This window comes from Lissotriton vulgaris, chromosome 11 (assembly GCF_964263255.1).
Source record: "Lissotriton vulgaris chromosome 11, aLisVul1.2, whole genome shotgun sequence".
NCBI classification, from domain to species: Eukaryota; Metazoa; Chordata; class Amphibia; order Caudata; family Salamandridae; genus Lissotriton; species Lissotriton vulgaris.
The window spans coordinates 186,721,978-186,737,559 of record NC_141699.1 but is presented as its reverse complement, the minus strand read 5'-3'; the positions used below and the strand labels follow the sequence as shown (position 1 = coordinate 186,737,559).

Genomic DNA, 15,582 nt, shown 5'->3' with positions numbered 1-15,582 from the left:
AGGCCACTTTAATCCACTGCCAGACACTGCCTATCCCTTTATTTCACTTTGCAGTTTCCAGCTTTCTCCTTAGGGAATGTCTTTTTTGTCTTCATCATTCTTGTATTGCATTATGGGCACAGGTAGGGATTATAAGTGGAGGTGTCCTTGTTCTCATTAGGGTGATGTGATCGTCAGTGTGACTTGGTTTCCTTTGATGGCCATGCCACCGAGTCAGAAGCTTATGCTGAATCAGTCAGCAGATGCCCTCCTGTCTACACACCGCTCTCCGCATGACTCTGACTAGAGAGGGGGAACCACAAGTCTGCAAGGAAGGAGAAAGGCATAATTTGCTGTAAAACTTGCTAAACTGGGACAATTGGAGGGAATCAGGGAGTTTTGTGTTGTGTGTGGGGTGATGTCCCTGTAGGCGAAAAGAGAGATAGCCCAATGCTGGAGATGCCCGGAGGCCTCCACCCTGGTGGTATGGCACAGGGGTGTTGACTGGTGTGTGCACCAAGAGGAACCCATCTACAAGGCCCATGGTTGCCCTCAAAAACATGAAATGATATGTGGAAAATGTCGTGCTTATTACAAGCTGCTTTTGTAAAGTAATGTTGTGGTTGTGGAACTGCGTCACCCGTGGATTGGATCCAAAGGAAAGTTATTTCATGATTGCACTTCTATATGGATGCAGTTGTGTAATACAAAAAAATTATATCGCAGATCTAGGGCAGATGACACTGGGGATGCTACCCATCCGAAATACCCCCTTTAACAGCTCCTTTCATGATTACAACCACTGAGTGGTGGTTTACCTGCAAATATCTCCTTCTCTCTGATTTTAATAGTTGAATATGTTCATCTTCTGTCACATCTTCATGCCATGGAATGCCAGTGTCTTTGCAAATCTTCTCTTGGAAAAGCCGAGAACAATAGAGGGTTCTCAGGATTTCATATATTTTGGTTTTCAGATCAAAGCGCTCTTCTGTTCTGGTGGCCTATTTGCCAACAAAATATCTTTGTGTATAACATGTAGTCCTTCGTAAAATTGAGCTGTTCATCCTGAACAATATAGCAGCCAGTTTGAAAGGAAATATTGCCTTTTTGCTCTCTCAGTGCGACTACATGGGTTTGTTCAGTTTTAGGAAACTCAAGAAGTAGCTGAGACAGTTATGTTGCTAGTGGCTTGGATGTGTGACTCAATCTGTGGTACTAGAATATGCTAGTCTAAATATTAAATATAGATAGAGTCCTAGATATTATTTACAAAAATATCGCCTCATTGTAGTTAATAATTGAAACTGTACAACCAATGTAGTGATATTTTTTTAAACAATATGTAGGCCACTATATTTATGTCAGACAATATTTGTGTTATTGATATTCTTAAACAAAACTCTCAAGCTTTTTTTTGACATATTTACACCCTAGAGCCATGCCTTCCTACTCATCCGTGCTATGAAGAGATTTTATTTGCAACTCACTGCTTTAATCCCTGAGTAGCCTGTTGAATACCAATATTTCTAAAGGAAATCATTAACATTTCACAGGTAAACTTTAGAGTAGTTTCAGCAACAGTTCACCGGTAAACTCAGACGCGGCAGGTGTCATGAGGAGACTGGAGTGGCGCGGTCGTAGTGGCGGCCAATTGTTGGAAAGGAGACAATTAAAAAAAAAAATGAATAAGAAGGTAAGAAAAATTACTGCAGCGCACTGCATCGCCGATATTCTGCTCTTTATGCGGCGCTACTGCAGGCCAATCCTGAAGCTGCTCCCATGCATTAGAGTAGCTTCAGGATTGGTCTGAGCGCTGATGATTTGTGCTCCCAGGGAGACTAGGAGCCTGTGCTTTTCTGTCTTCAGCCCAGCAAGGCTGCTGGGTTGGAGACACTTTCAGTGTGCATGACGGCTTGGCCAGACTGAAATGACCGGCCAAACCGTTATGTGCACTGATAGCAGTGTGCACCACTCTCCGTTGGTGCCCATCATCCCCCTAGCTCTGCCACCAGATTCGCCATGAAACAAAATACCATGTTAATAAACCTGGGTTTCTTATTGTTTTATTGAACTTTTACACTGCTGGCGGGGGGTGAGACACTCCTTTGCCATAGTGGAGGAGACACCACAGCTAAACTTTAGAGACATTTACACAGGCCATTCCCTGACATGGTTAATCCAGCCCTTCCAAAACCTGCACCAAACTCTATTTAAAGAAGACTGGACCGTTCAGTATTTGGTTGAGTTCAAAATTAGTGCTCTTCATGGGAGGACCAGAAGAGTAGAACCCACCAACAGCACCAATCCCAAAACCTGTCCTGAAAACTTACAATAAACAAACTGACAATGATTTACAACATGGTGAGGGAGCTGTATTACTACTGTTAGCAAGCAGAGGCAGGAGCATCTGCACCACTTGTTTCTAAGGACTCAAGCAGAACTAGACACAGATTTGTGTAGGTTACAGCTGTTAAAGAGTGTCCCCTATTTTGAATCAATTAAACAAATAAATTGTTAATTTGAATATGTAATAGACACTGGAGAAAGCAAATATAAAATCTTTCTTTGGAGCAATGTAATGTGACAGGGGTTTTACACCATAGACATCTGACAAAGGCGGTCACCTTTATTGTAAAGAGATCCATCAAAGTAGTAGCTCCCGGTGTAGAAGCCAGTCGCCAGCTCAATCAGATGACGGGCCCAAGTGTTCCCAGCCCCTGGAAAACTGGCCAGGGCTATGACTTTTTTAGATCGCAATGGTAAAAATCTTCTGTCCATACATCGATTATCTGGAGAGAGGGAGAAAAAAAAACACCAATTAGAATAGGATCATGAAAAGAGCAGTAAGAGTGCTTTAAGAGACGCAGAATCCCATCTGAAACTCTGAGCATTTCATTAATGTATCTTATACTGCAAACAGAGTTGATACAATTTACAATCCTATTCAAAGACTGGTCCCATTAAACTAGAGTTCCTATTTAGGTGGCTAGGGGCCGGAAAAATGTCATAATTTCCAAATAGCTGCTAACTAGACAAATGACTCTCATTTAGATTAATTGCATGGAAATGTAATTCATATGGATCTCCTGAATCTCGCAGAGAATAGTCCATGGGGTCCTTGCTGCGCTGCCCTACGCCAAAGTGAAAGAGCAGGAATGCAACGTAGTTTTGCAATACGGTGCTTTCCTGTGCTTTCCCCCTGTGCTGTTGCTGTTTCGGCAGAATTGGACTTAATGCAGTGGCCCTTGCACCATGGTGCAAGGGTGCCTGTGTTGTCAGCAGGATTGTTTTTGTGCATGAAGGGGAACGTCCCTGCATAGCAGCAATCATAAGAGGTGATTTTTCCTCTTTCTATGTGTGCTACACAATGCAGCACACATAGAAGGAGGAAAAAACGAAATGCAGATATTTCTACTTGTTCTGCATTACCTTATAAGGTTTTGGCGCTTCCCCAGGTTTGCATGCTCTTGTGCATCTAGGGAAGTTTCAAAATCCACGGGGTTTGCATAAGAAAACCCACCACAACACCCATGGAACGCCTCCTGAGCCCAGAGTAAGGCAAAAAAATAAAATAAAATAAACACAGCATTTTGCGCTGCCGTGCCTTACTCCATATCTATGAGGCCATTCAAAGCCACACCCAGTGGCTTTGTGTGCACTCATAGCTATGGCGCACAGTGTCGCTCTGGCCGCGCCAGGGGCTCGTAAATATGCCCCACAATATATACTGAAAAGTGGTATGAATTCAATTGTGGCATAATTCTACCAATGTAAATGTATGGTGGTAGTATATCAGTAGCCAAGATAACATCATTAACGTTTCTGAATAGTCGACGGCGCATAAATGGCTACAATCCTTAGAGTCTACAAATCATTCTCCTTTATCTTTATTTTCATTGATAGACACATGTTCGGGATTTATTAAAGGTAATCGGAATATTCATCAAAATCTATGGAAATCAAAGATCTACAGATCTCTGTTAAAAAAATGTACTTCAGAGGATTGTCTTTGTGGACATTCATTCAGTTGAGGTACACATAGCAGAAATACATAAATTTGCTTTTGTTTACGATGCATTTTTCCACCCCCAAAAAATATTTTCCCTGGAAATTTTTGACCACGAATTTACTTTCTTCAGAGTCAAAGTTTGAATCCCAGCCTCATCACCCTACTCCTACACTTACAAATTTCGATGTAGACCATCTGCTATATTGATGGACTGTCCACTATCCAGATTCTGTGAATGAGGACTAGTGCACTTTTCACGAGCAGGTCCATGTTCCATCTCCAACATAGCATTATTTACATGCACAACAAAAATTGTGACTCGACTCCATAATTATGAAATGTGAAATGGCACCAAAAATAGAAAATGACAAAACAGTTCATAGAGAGAAAGAGGAGAATGAGGAGTTATCAGTAGAATATGACCTGGAATTACCATTTCCCTAGTAATGACTAATTCCGAAGAGGAATCTTAGCATTTCCCATTAATTCTGCATACCTAGAGTTAATAGAACCTCTGGTTCCATTAAGCCTGGGGGCGGCATTATCAATCCCACATACGGGGACTCATAATGAGGACCAGAATATTTTAGGAGGTAATCAGGTGAAAGTTATCCATGTGTTGAAAAACATATCATCATTGTGGAAAGAGAATAAAGGAAAGAAGAAAAAGAGAACAACAAAAACTACTAAGCAGTGCTAAAGCCACATCACATTTTGTGCATGATGCCGTTATCACGATCTGAAGTATCTTGAAAACATTATGTCAGCTGCTACCCGCTTTTGTGTTTTAGGTACCAAGGGCCAGATGTAGGAAGGCAAATACCGGTCGGTAACGGCCGATTTCGGCCGTTACCGACCAGTATTTGGAGTTTGGGATGTAGAGGCATGTCAAGATACAGATTCGGTAATTTTACCGAATCGGTAATTTTACCGATTCAGTAAAAAACAGATTCTCTAAAATTACCGAATCTGTATCTTGACATGTAGGTAGCACTTTAATCAGTGCTACAGGGGTTTAAGAATTCGTGATTTACCACCAACTAGAAGTTGGTGGTAAATAATGAAAACCCTTCAAAAAGCATTTTTTTTGCTTTTAAAACAGTGCCATGTTGCAGACATACATGCCCTAAGGGCAAATATGTCTGCAACATGTGCACCCATGCACAATTGAGGGGTGCAACAGGGTGTCAAAGTGACACCATGCCACCCTTCCAGGTTTCCCCAAATTACCGAATCGGTATTTACTGATTTGGTAATTGACATTCATTCCTATAGGCCTCCAGGCCCATAGGAATGAATGGCAATTACCGAATCGGTAAATACCGATTCGGTGATTACCGATTCATACCGATTCAGTAATTAAATCATTAAAATGACCTACATCCCGAATGCCAGTTCTTAAATACCGAATCGGTATGATTCGGTATTTAAGACTCGGTAATGTGGGATTACCTACATCGGGCCCCAAGTGTAGAAACAATGGTTATGGAAGGCAGGTTTGGTTTGAGTGTCCATATTTAAGAAAAAGTCTTTAAGAGATGCCTTTGTGTAGGAAGATCCGGCATCTCCCTAGTTCCCTATATTAAATGTGATTCATTGATATACTGAAAAAAAAAAATCCACAAAAAAATCTAAAGAACAATTAACAATATGCAGAGGCTTAATATGTGATCTACAAAATGAAAGCAAACTGACTTAAATTATGGCCAATGCTTTGCCACCTCAAATCAATTAAAACAATAAGTAAAAAGTAATCACAGGCCCCATTACCCCTTGGCTAGATTTGAGTAATTCATCATACCAACGTTCTTCAAGGAAAATGTATGAGCAAAACCTATCTTGAAAATGCAAATACTTGGATTTCAGGCATGGAAAATCACTCAATACGCTATAACAACTTTTTAAACTGTCATTTTTCAAAGAATACTATATAATATACTAGCAGCCCGTCCCGACCTTGTCCAGGAGCAATCAGGCTTCAGGGCCCCTGCCCGCTCCAATCCCCGCCCGCCACGACATTGTCCCTGGGTCCCCCGGAGTAGCAGCCAGTCCCGACCTTGGCTTCAGGGCCTCCGCCCGCCCCGACATTGTCGTGGGTCCACCGGAGCCTTACCTCATCCGCCGCACCTCCCCGCGCTCCTGAGTTCACCGGTCCGCCGCTCCTCGCCGCTCCTCCCCGCCTGTCCGCTGCTCCTCCCAGCCTGTCCGCCGCTCCTCACTGCCTGTCTGCCGCTTCTCCCCGCGCTCATATCCGCCTCGTGCTCCTGGACGCTGTTCCTCCCCACGCTCCTGATGTCAGCACGCAGGTCGCGGCCGGCGCTACTTTTTTTTCTCGTACATTTTTTAAATAACTTATATTTTTTTCATTTATATAGCCTATGTCCATCTGCACACCCTGACAATTACAACAATGTATCGGGTGTGTGGATTGGCGCTGTGGTTCCCGAGTTTACTCGCCTCAAAGGTTCAAAGTTCTTCCTTTATAATAGTAGTATAGATAACAAGGCATCTTAGATTGATATATGGAAGACCTTGAGGGTATGGCATTTTAATGTGGTTCTTGACAAATCAGACATATGCTGTTCCCAGCAAAAGAGAGACACAAACTAATGTGGTCATATTAAGAACTATTACAAAGGATAAGATACCAAACACAATGTTTATCATACTGATATCACAAATTGCATGTCTTTTGATGAAGTGGGAACACATTGATAAATCACGCTTACTGACCGATCTACTGAAATGTTTTATAAAAAAGAGTTCTTTGGATGCATGAAAGATGAGTCAGATGCAGGAGGAAATATCAATTGTTATATGACCTTGTGTGAGTTTATTCGGGATTTTCAAACAGTATTTTTAGGACAGCATAGATCTAAGCCAGCTAGATGGTTCCATTTACACTGTTCTAAGACTCACAGGGACCTGCCATTTTCTCAGTGCCAAGGGACATGGAAGTCATATCTTCACACAGAAAGGACTATAAATAGGCAAGTAAAAATAGAAAAAAGGCAATAAGAAAGGATGCTTGAGATGTAATATTAGTAACTGGTGCCCAAAAAATAGGTTTTCACCTTTTGGCAGGCTGTGAATCTACCCTATTTTAGAACGTATGTAGTGCCTAGTACTGAAGCTGTTATCTCCCTTGAGAAGTAGCTGAGTCACTTTACTGTGGTCCATCACAACCCATGGTCAAAAACAAACAACTTATAGAGACTGGGGAGAATAACGCGGCACATCCTGCTGGTGTAAACATAGAACTTGTGGAAGTTGGGACAGCAATTTACAGATGCCGCAAGGGTAAAGCCCTTAGCCCTGATGGAGTCCCAATAGACGTATTCAACGAAAAAATAAATCTATGAGCTCCTCTATTCACCAATGTGTTCAAGATCTTTAGTGTGGACTGCCTCAGCCCTGGTCCCACACTGTTATAGTGCCAATTTTCAGCAAAAGCGACCCAAAATGCAATTGCCCAATATCTCTTATTAATTTCACAGCACAAATAATGGACAGGGTATGCTTCGATCATTTTGAGGTGTTGGCCAAGGATAATCACATCCTTTCAGATCTTCAATTAGTTTGCAGGCAGGTCTTGGTACCCTATATCGAAGACTTAACCTCTATCTACTGATAAATAAGTAAACTGTGACCAAGCATAGCATTATATACTTGCCATATATGGACTTAAGTGCCGTTTGCGATATTGTAAATCCTTCAAATCTGTGCGGCATTGTCTGCAAGGGTGGTTGAGGACAACTACATCTGTTTTTTAACGCAGCTATATAGTGAAGTGACAACCAGCATAAGATATAGCCAAGAGGTGAAAGCACCGATTCATTTAAAATAGCAAGGGCAGTGAGGCAGGGTTGTGTGTTGACCCAGTTTCTTTATTATATATATATATTAAGAGTACTGAAAAACATGTATTCCACTGGCGTAACGAAAATTGAGGGGGCCTCCCTGCACGGTACGTAGAGGGGCCCCCTCCGGGCTCAATCAGGAGCTCTCTGGCCAGACTGCAGTGCTGAGGGGACCCCCTGGAGCTGGGGGCTGCGGGGGTCTGTGTTACACCCCTGATCTACTCAGTTTGAACATAGATCTTCCCCAAGTTGGCACCTATCCTATACCAGTGTTACTTTACACTAAGAACTCGGTGCTTATAGCTAAAACTCCACTTGGCCTCCAGCAACAGTTTGACCAATTTTTGTGGCTGTGGGCAACTTAGATTTGACTATAAACTAGTCAAAGACCCGCATTATGGCATACGGCCCAAAAAGGATGAAACTCAGGGCATTCACTGTGATTGAATCCAGGGTTGAGCCTGCACTCACTTGCCCCTACTTGGGTTTTTTATTAGAAAAAGAGTTTAGTTAGAGACGGCTGAAATGTTCAAGGTCCTCTGTGTTCGTTAGGAGAGTTGATGCATTATACAGCTCTACATTCAAATTGGGGATAAAACCATACAAGGAATTGGTGGCAGTATATAAATTGAAATGTCTAGCAATTGCAACCTATCAAGCAGTGCTCTGTGGAACAGAGGACTATCCTCATTTGCAGAATATTGAAAATGGGTTTCTGAAGAGACAGTTCACAGTGCCGCACAGTTCCTTGACATATGTGTATAATGCAGAAGTGGGGATAAGTTATATCTCGGATTATATTGGGTTGTGCCCCCTCATGCTATGAACATTGATGTGGGTCAAACAGGCCACTACTCTTATTCTTTCAGTCTTGGCTGACTACACTAACTTACAAAGGGCCACTTAGATCACTTAGCTTTGGTATATACATAGGATTTGCTCCAGTTTTGGTATGCCTGAGGTAAAAAGCAAACCAGAGGATCCTATTTCCTTTTGACAATACATTGTGAGGTTAATTGTTATGCTTTATGTAGTGTAGAAACAACAGCCAAGAGAACGAAAGTGCAAAACACACAGTGAGTAAGCATATGTTGACTAAGACTACATTTGATAATCTGGATAGCTAATATGCAACGCAGATGTTGGCTCATGCACCGTCAGTTTAAAACAAATAATTACTCAGTTGTCTTTCCCTAATCCAGTCAATATTTTTTCAACTTACCTGCTTGTCCCTGTGACTCTTGCTCATTCTAGAGAACTATGCATTTCATGTTCTTTTGGAAATGTTATGTTTCTCTTAGGGAACACCATCTGATAACTCTCTGTCACTCAAAGCCCCCATCACAGTGGAAGTAGAAAGAAGTCTTGGAGTAAAATTTGGCACCTCACTCTCCTTCCACCCGCAAGCTCTCGCTGTGGCCAGCACTTTTTTCAATGTAATCAAATTTAAGGAATTGTTTTGACTCCTACCATTAGCCATCAGGTAAACGGTTGCCTTTGCCCTCACTACCTCCAGATTGGATTACTGCAATAGTATTTATGCAGGCTCCTCAAAATACATACTCCAGAAACTTCAGTTGGTGCAACATGCAGTTTCCAGACTCGTGCTGAAACTCCCTTGACGTAGTTCAGCTTCCACAGCTGTGAAAATTCTACGTTGGCTTCCAGTACATAAAATAATTCTCTTTAAGATCCTCGTACTGGTCTTCAGAGCATTGAAAGTCATGGGTCCCAAATGATTGATGGCCAGATTCTTGCATTACATAACCCTAAGAACCCTCAAATCCTCCTGTATGAACCTTTTCAAGACCCCCTCATTCAGACTTAAAACCAGAGATGGCAAATCCTTTTCAGTGCTGCGGTCCCATTCATGGCATCAGCTACCAGTCCTTTTCAGTTTATAGAATCCGAAGCCCTCTTTAAAAAGCAGAAATTGAATGGTTATGGTATGTTATTGCCACCTAATATATAGTTCCTAAAGAACAAATGCTCACTCCCTGGGCCAACCGACTGAAATGTTGAAAATAGGGGAGGAACACTCAATTGGTCAAAAATCGTAATCGTAATATATATCTGCCATACAGGCCAAAAGCATCATGAGCTGTGTGTGTTCTAAATATCAATTCTTGTTTTCTTGCTATGTAGTAAGGGTGAACTAAGTAAACACTACTTGTTCATATAGATAGTGTTTTCCTTTTGGCTTCTCTTCTTAAATTATTCTAGGGACGTGCCCTTAGGAGAGCTTGCAGAAACACAGTTCTTCAAATGCTTGTAGAGATTTTTTAATTCAGGTGTGCATGGTGGCAATAAAGTTTGGCAACAGATATAAATAAACTTTTGGAAAGTTGCAGATTAATTCCCCTGACATTGGTTAAGGGTATATGTCCAGTTAATAATATTCAAGTTATAGATGCTTATGGTATACTTGTTTGCCTTTTATTAAAGGGATTTCCTGTGAATAGTGCTAAGCACTTCCAATTTTGTGGTAAGCAATAATGGTAATTTTATATTGTAGACTTTTATGAGGTATTAGTGGGATCTAACTTGACACATGCGTTGATGTAAGTCTTATTATAACGATCATATTTGTTTGACTCTTTATTTTTTTTACTTTTCTTAAGTGCATCTTACGTGATGCACTTAAAATGACTTGGAGACATCAAGAATTTAACATATTGTGGTTAGCATTTTTTGCATCAGGCTGTGTATAATAATGTTATAGTTTTTAGACAGTTAGTAATCATAATTGCAAACATTAATACATTGGCTTCTTTTTGAAAAAAGTGTGTATTGCACACATCTTTTTCTGTGTGGATTGACACATATCATGTTTTGTTTTGGGTGTTTTTATGTTTCATATGTGTTGCATGTGGCTTTTAAATTTTCCTAGATGTTTTGTATAAGTATACCCAACATTTAATATTTTGCTATCATTGTGTCTGTCTGCTTATAAGCCTATGTCTTGTGTGTTTCTCAACAGCCCTGAAGAAGTCGCTTTTTGTGTTTTTTTTAAGCAGCAGCAACAAAATGTAATGGATATTTTTTTTTATTGCATTTTTCAAAGATACATAGCAACCAAGCTAAGATTGAACAGATCAGTGGCTCGCAGATTGCCAGGCATGAGGTAATGTCAAATAAATAACATTCTCTTGCAATCAACACAACACAAAAAGAAAAACGATTACAAAGGAGCAGCGATCAAAAAGAAAATTACTCTAACAATAGGTACCGGTCAGAGACCTCTCGGTTTACAATCATGATCTTCTTACTGTTGCTCTCTCTGGATATTTATGCATATCATGCGTCCATCAGACTGAATATATTTGCTGGCCCGGGTGAGAGTGACATACTACCCACATGTGGGAATCAGTCCTTAAAAATAAAGTAGGTTTGTAAATAGCTTTTGAGTGGTTGCCACAAGTCACAGGGACATAAAGTGACAGGCAGAAGTGTGGCAGAGACAGTACAGGGTAAGTATTCAACTTTCTGAAGTTGTGGCGTGAGATACCAGTGGTCTATTCGAGACCAAGTGCTGTGTGAGGCAGAAGAAAAGGAATAGTTTCGGGAACCCAGGTAGTTAATGCACCAGGGTCTGCCAACAGATCTGTGCGCAAAATGGAGAGGAGGTCGTTTGTGGCGTGTGGTTTCTTGACACGGCCAGGTCCAGTGGTGTCAGTGGTGGGGTCCAATGTGAGGTTGAAATCTCCACACATTAATATAGTGTCAAAATTGAATCTGTCTATATGAGAAGATATTGTGGCGAAAAAATTGGGTGTATCGATGTTTGGGGTGTATAGATTAACTAGCAGTACTGGCACACCCCCAAGCGATCCATGAACTAAGAGGAACATTGCCTCTGAGTCTGTCACCGCTGAATAATTCTGGAAGGGGAGAGTGCAGTGTATTAAGATGCACACCCCACGGTAATAGGAACTGTAGCAGGAAAAAAAGCGGTTCTGTCCCCATGACGCGGCAAACCCGTGGGTTGGTAGTGGTGCATAGTATGTTTCCTGTAGGAAATCAATTTGAATGGAGTGTTGCGCCAAATAAGCTGTTACCTGTCTGCCCCTTTTGGCGCACGAAAGGCCCAGCACATTCCAGGATAAGCATCTGAGGCCCAAACTATTGCTGTGTAAATCTCTAGTACTCATTTATCATCAATAATCTGTGAGATGCATAGGCCGCACCGTTATGTTGTACTGAGTAATATGCTCCTGATAACGTAAACAACCAGTGAAAACCAAACTAAAACAAACATCCCATTTCAACTCCACCCACCACCCCCATCGGATACACAAAGAAGCGGCACCCAGTGAATCCTAAATTGGATACAAAGAACAAAGGGGAAAGGAAAAAAGAAGGGAAAAGGGAAGGAGGAGGGAAGAAAGGCAGGAACTCACCCTGGGCGGATAGCAATGCTCCGCGGGAGTCATCACGATGCCGGATAGTTATTGCTAAAAGAATGTCAATCCCGCCTGGCGATTGGCTTCAAGTACCAGCTCGAGCAGCTTGATACAAAAATGAATGAAGGACCTCAATTTCGACACTCGCGCACCTACTAGTATGTCTCAGCGCAGTTACACCATGTCCTGCATCATAGATTAATCAATGCTGCTGATCGTTCCGGAAATGCAGCTCTTTATAGAATATCGTTTAAAGAGTACAGACTTGACTATCCTTCTTTATCCTGTCGCTGAGTCATCTGCTGGTGGTTTTTCCAGAACTTGGCGAACTACATCCGGGATGTCGAAGAAATGTGATTTATTCCCTATCTGTACCCTGAGTCTAACCAGGTATAACATAGCATACCGAACATTTGCTTTCTGAAGCATGAATTTCACATCAGTGTGAAGTCAGGAAACAATGATATATTCAATCCCTGATATGAGAGCGAGCGGCGCTCTCTGGACATCCGGAGCGCAGCATTGCGATCATTGTAATTTAGGAGTTTAGCGATAATGATTCTTGGGGTTACCCCAGGTGGAGGAGGGGGACCTAGTGACCGGTGTGCCTGTTCCAAGGCAAATGTAGCCGAGAAGAATTCCCTACCAAACAGATCTACCAGGAGGGATTCGATGAATCTGGGCATAGGGCCAGTGTTGGTTGATTCCGTAATTCTGGATACGCACAGGTTGTTACTGCACGAACATGCCTCCAAATCCTCTGCTTGTGTTGCAAGCTGTTTGAGAAGGCCCTCAGCTCTGTCCAATCTTCAAGGGATGAGCGCCTTCTAGTTCCAAGATCCGATGTTCTGCTCTGTCAATCAGGGTGTCCTGTGCTTCTAAACTGCCATTTATGTCATTGAGGTTGTTAGTGAGAATGTCCAAGTGGGCGTCAATAGATTGGGAACCCCCCTTAAGTTCAGCCATAATGGCTGCTGCACCTTGTAGCTGGCTCTGTTCTGGAATGGTAGTGCCATCAGTCTCATCCCACCTGGGGGTCTTTCTGTTATCAAATGTCAGTTGTCATTGTTTGGGGTCTGTGCGGTCCATTGTACAGTCCTAGAGGCGGGGTAGGGACCCGGGCTGGAGTTGCATCTGTCTTGTGGTCACCAATGTTCATTGTTCCCAGTTGGCAGGACAAGAGTGCAGTTATCTGGACCAGGGTGCCTGAGGGCGGTAAGTTCAGGCGGAGGATTTCAGAAGTCGCATTCAATTATGGCTAATGTCACAGGTACATCGCGGGTCATGCCATCAGTACCATGCGGTCAGACTGACAACGGATGAATCAGCCGTTTAGCAGTTGAAGATGATGCACATGCGCATGTGTGATCAAGGCTGCTCCGGTGTTTTGGATTATTTGGCACATAAAGTTGGGGAGATTTACCCAGGCGCCTGGGAACTGTAGCGGAAGGTGTGTCACTGCACCGCAGGGGGAAAATGCACTCTGGAATGGTGGGGTACAGCCAGCTCGGCGCAGCGCGTGCTCTTACCGCAGTTGAGTTCCGAAGTCATTCACTGTTCCCATTGTCTCCCAGCCACCTCAAATCTGCGCCACATGTGTGGCAGAAGTCATGATGGCAGCCACAGATCTGCTGGTGTCGCACAGAAGGTGCTGCAGCCGCCTAGAGGGTAGCACAATTACGGAGCACCGCGGCACTGCAGTACGCACCAGGCCCCGCCATCAGGCTCACACTAGTTCCCTGTCGACTCAGGGCCTCCAAGGGCCACGTCGGGCTTGGATGCGCAGTGTCCAGTTCTTAGCCTTCCAGGCACCCTGAGGTGTCGTTGTTAGGGCAGTCCATAGTCCACATCATGGGGGCCTCCAGCAAAGCATCAGGTGCCCGTTTCCCGGTGGGCGGAAATTAGGCTGCGACAGCCCCGGAGCTCTTGAGTCAGGTGTCCATCTTAGTTGCTGGCTTGGCCCCGCCCCTCGAAGTCCCTTTGTTACAGGACAAAACACATTGGTTGTGTCCATGTTCTTTTTTTAGGTGGAAACAAGGAATAAAGAATGAATATTAGGAACATGCTGGTTTTGACCTGTATGCCAGATATTTACTACTAGGCAGATGTCTGACCTATCGTGGGTAATTAACCCAATGTGATTGAACTCAATGTGATTGATTTTCTTGTGAATTTGTTCATAATTGAGTACTCCTCACCGGATTCTCAAATTTTCCACTTTAAAAAGCAGTTAAAGACCTGGCTTATTCCGGACCCTGATGCACTCTGCCACTCCTTCATCTAGTCAGCGCTTCTGGGTTAGCAGCTCTAAACTTGCAGTGCCAGGATGCCTCTTGTGAGTGGCAGTGCACTAAGCAAGTGAACAATTCATTCATTCATCAAGCAAGCTCGTTTTAAAAAAGCTGGTCTGCTCTGCTATTTATTCAATCATTATCCCCAGTCCCTCTATGTCTGGCAGTGGTTAAGTTCGTACACTGTGTGATCAAACTGAGGAGGAAAACACTTCTGTATTGATGCCATAGAATATGTCTGTATTTTTATGAACTATACAATGTGCACTAAACTGTTCTACTGAATGTATGATATTATTGAAGGTAATGTTAAAATTGTTGTAATGGGGCTCTTAAAGATTGTTTTTCCTGTGAACTTTCCATGAATTATTCAACTTGCACTAAATCACATAATTGCACCTTTGTACCATCAGAGGTAATACTGAGAACCTTCTTGAGTTTTGTAAGATGTTATATAGATCAGAATATTTTGTGATGGAATTTTGTACTGTATAGTTTTTTATTGAACTTTTATGATTAATCTTAATTGAATAAAGAAGTATTTCAAAGGACAAAATGCCAAACAATATGTTTTACATACTTATATCACAAATTGCTCATTATTCCCTTTGAGTCTAAGTATACAACACCCAAGGCAGACATATTTTGTGTATGTATTGAAAAGAATAAAACAGCCTTTAAACTAAAAGGTTTATGGACAATTTGGCAACATTATTTGAAAAGTGCAGCTTTTGGAACATCCTTATAACATTCACTGATATGGAAAAGTTTGGAAATTATTTAGGTTGGCTCCTCTCATATTTTAATGTGAATTTCTGGTATTAAAAATCCTCAGTTACAAAGACAATATCCGGTGGATAGATCAATCTAACACATTTTTGTTGTATTTGATAAGCAGGACACCCGCTATTTTCCATGTAATCATGAAGTTTATTTACAGAGCTAACATTTTAATTATTTGGGTGAAATAATGAACTTTCAGGCAAATATAGTTTGCTGGTGAGCAACAAGTAATAACTGCATATCTGTTGCTCAAAGAC

At 42.1% G+C, this 15,582-nt stretch overlaps 1 protein-coding gene across 1 annotated transcript in view; it reads right to left on the bottom strand.

The window, feature by feature from the left end:
• The window catches only part of WSCD2 (WSC domain sialate O sulfotransferase 2), a 1,087,922-nt gene that overhangs the window by 156,010 nt on the left and 916,330 nt on the right, over positions 1-15,582 (bottom strand). The window contains exon 8 of the mRNA XM_086943084.1: positions 2,604-2,768. Coding sequence (XP_086799210.1) covers positions 2,604-2,768 — 165 coding nt within the window. The remainder of the gene's footprint in view (positions 1-2,603; positions 2,769-15,582) is intronic.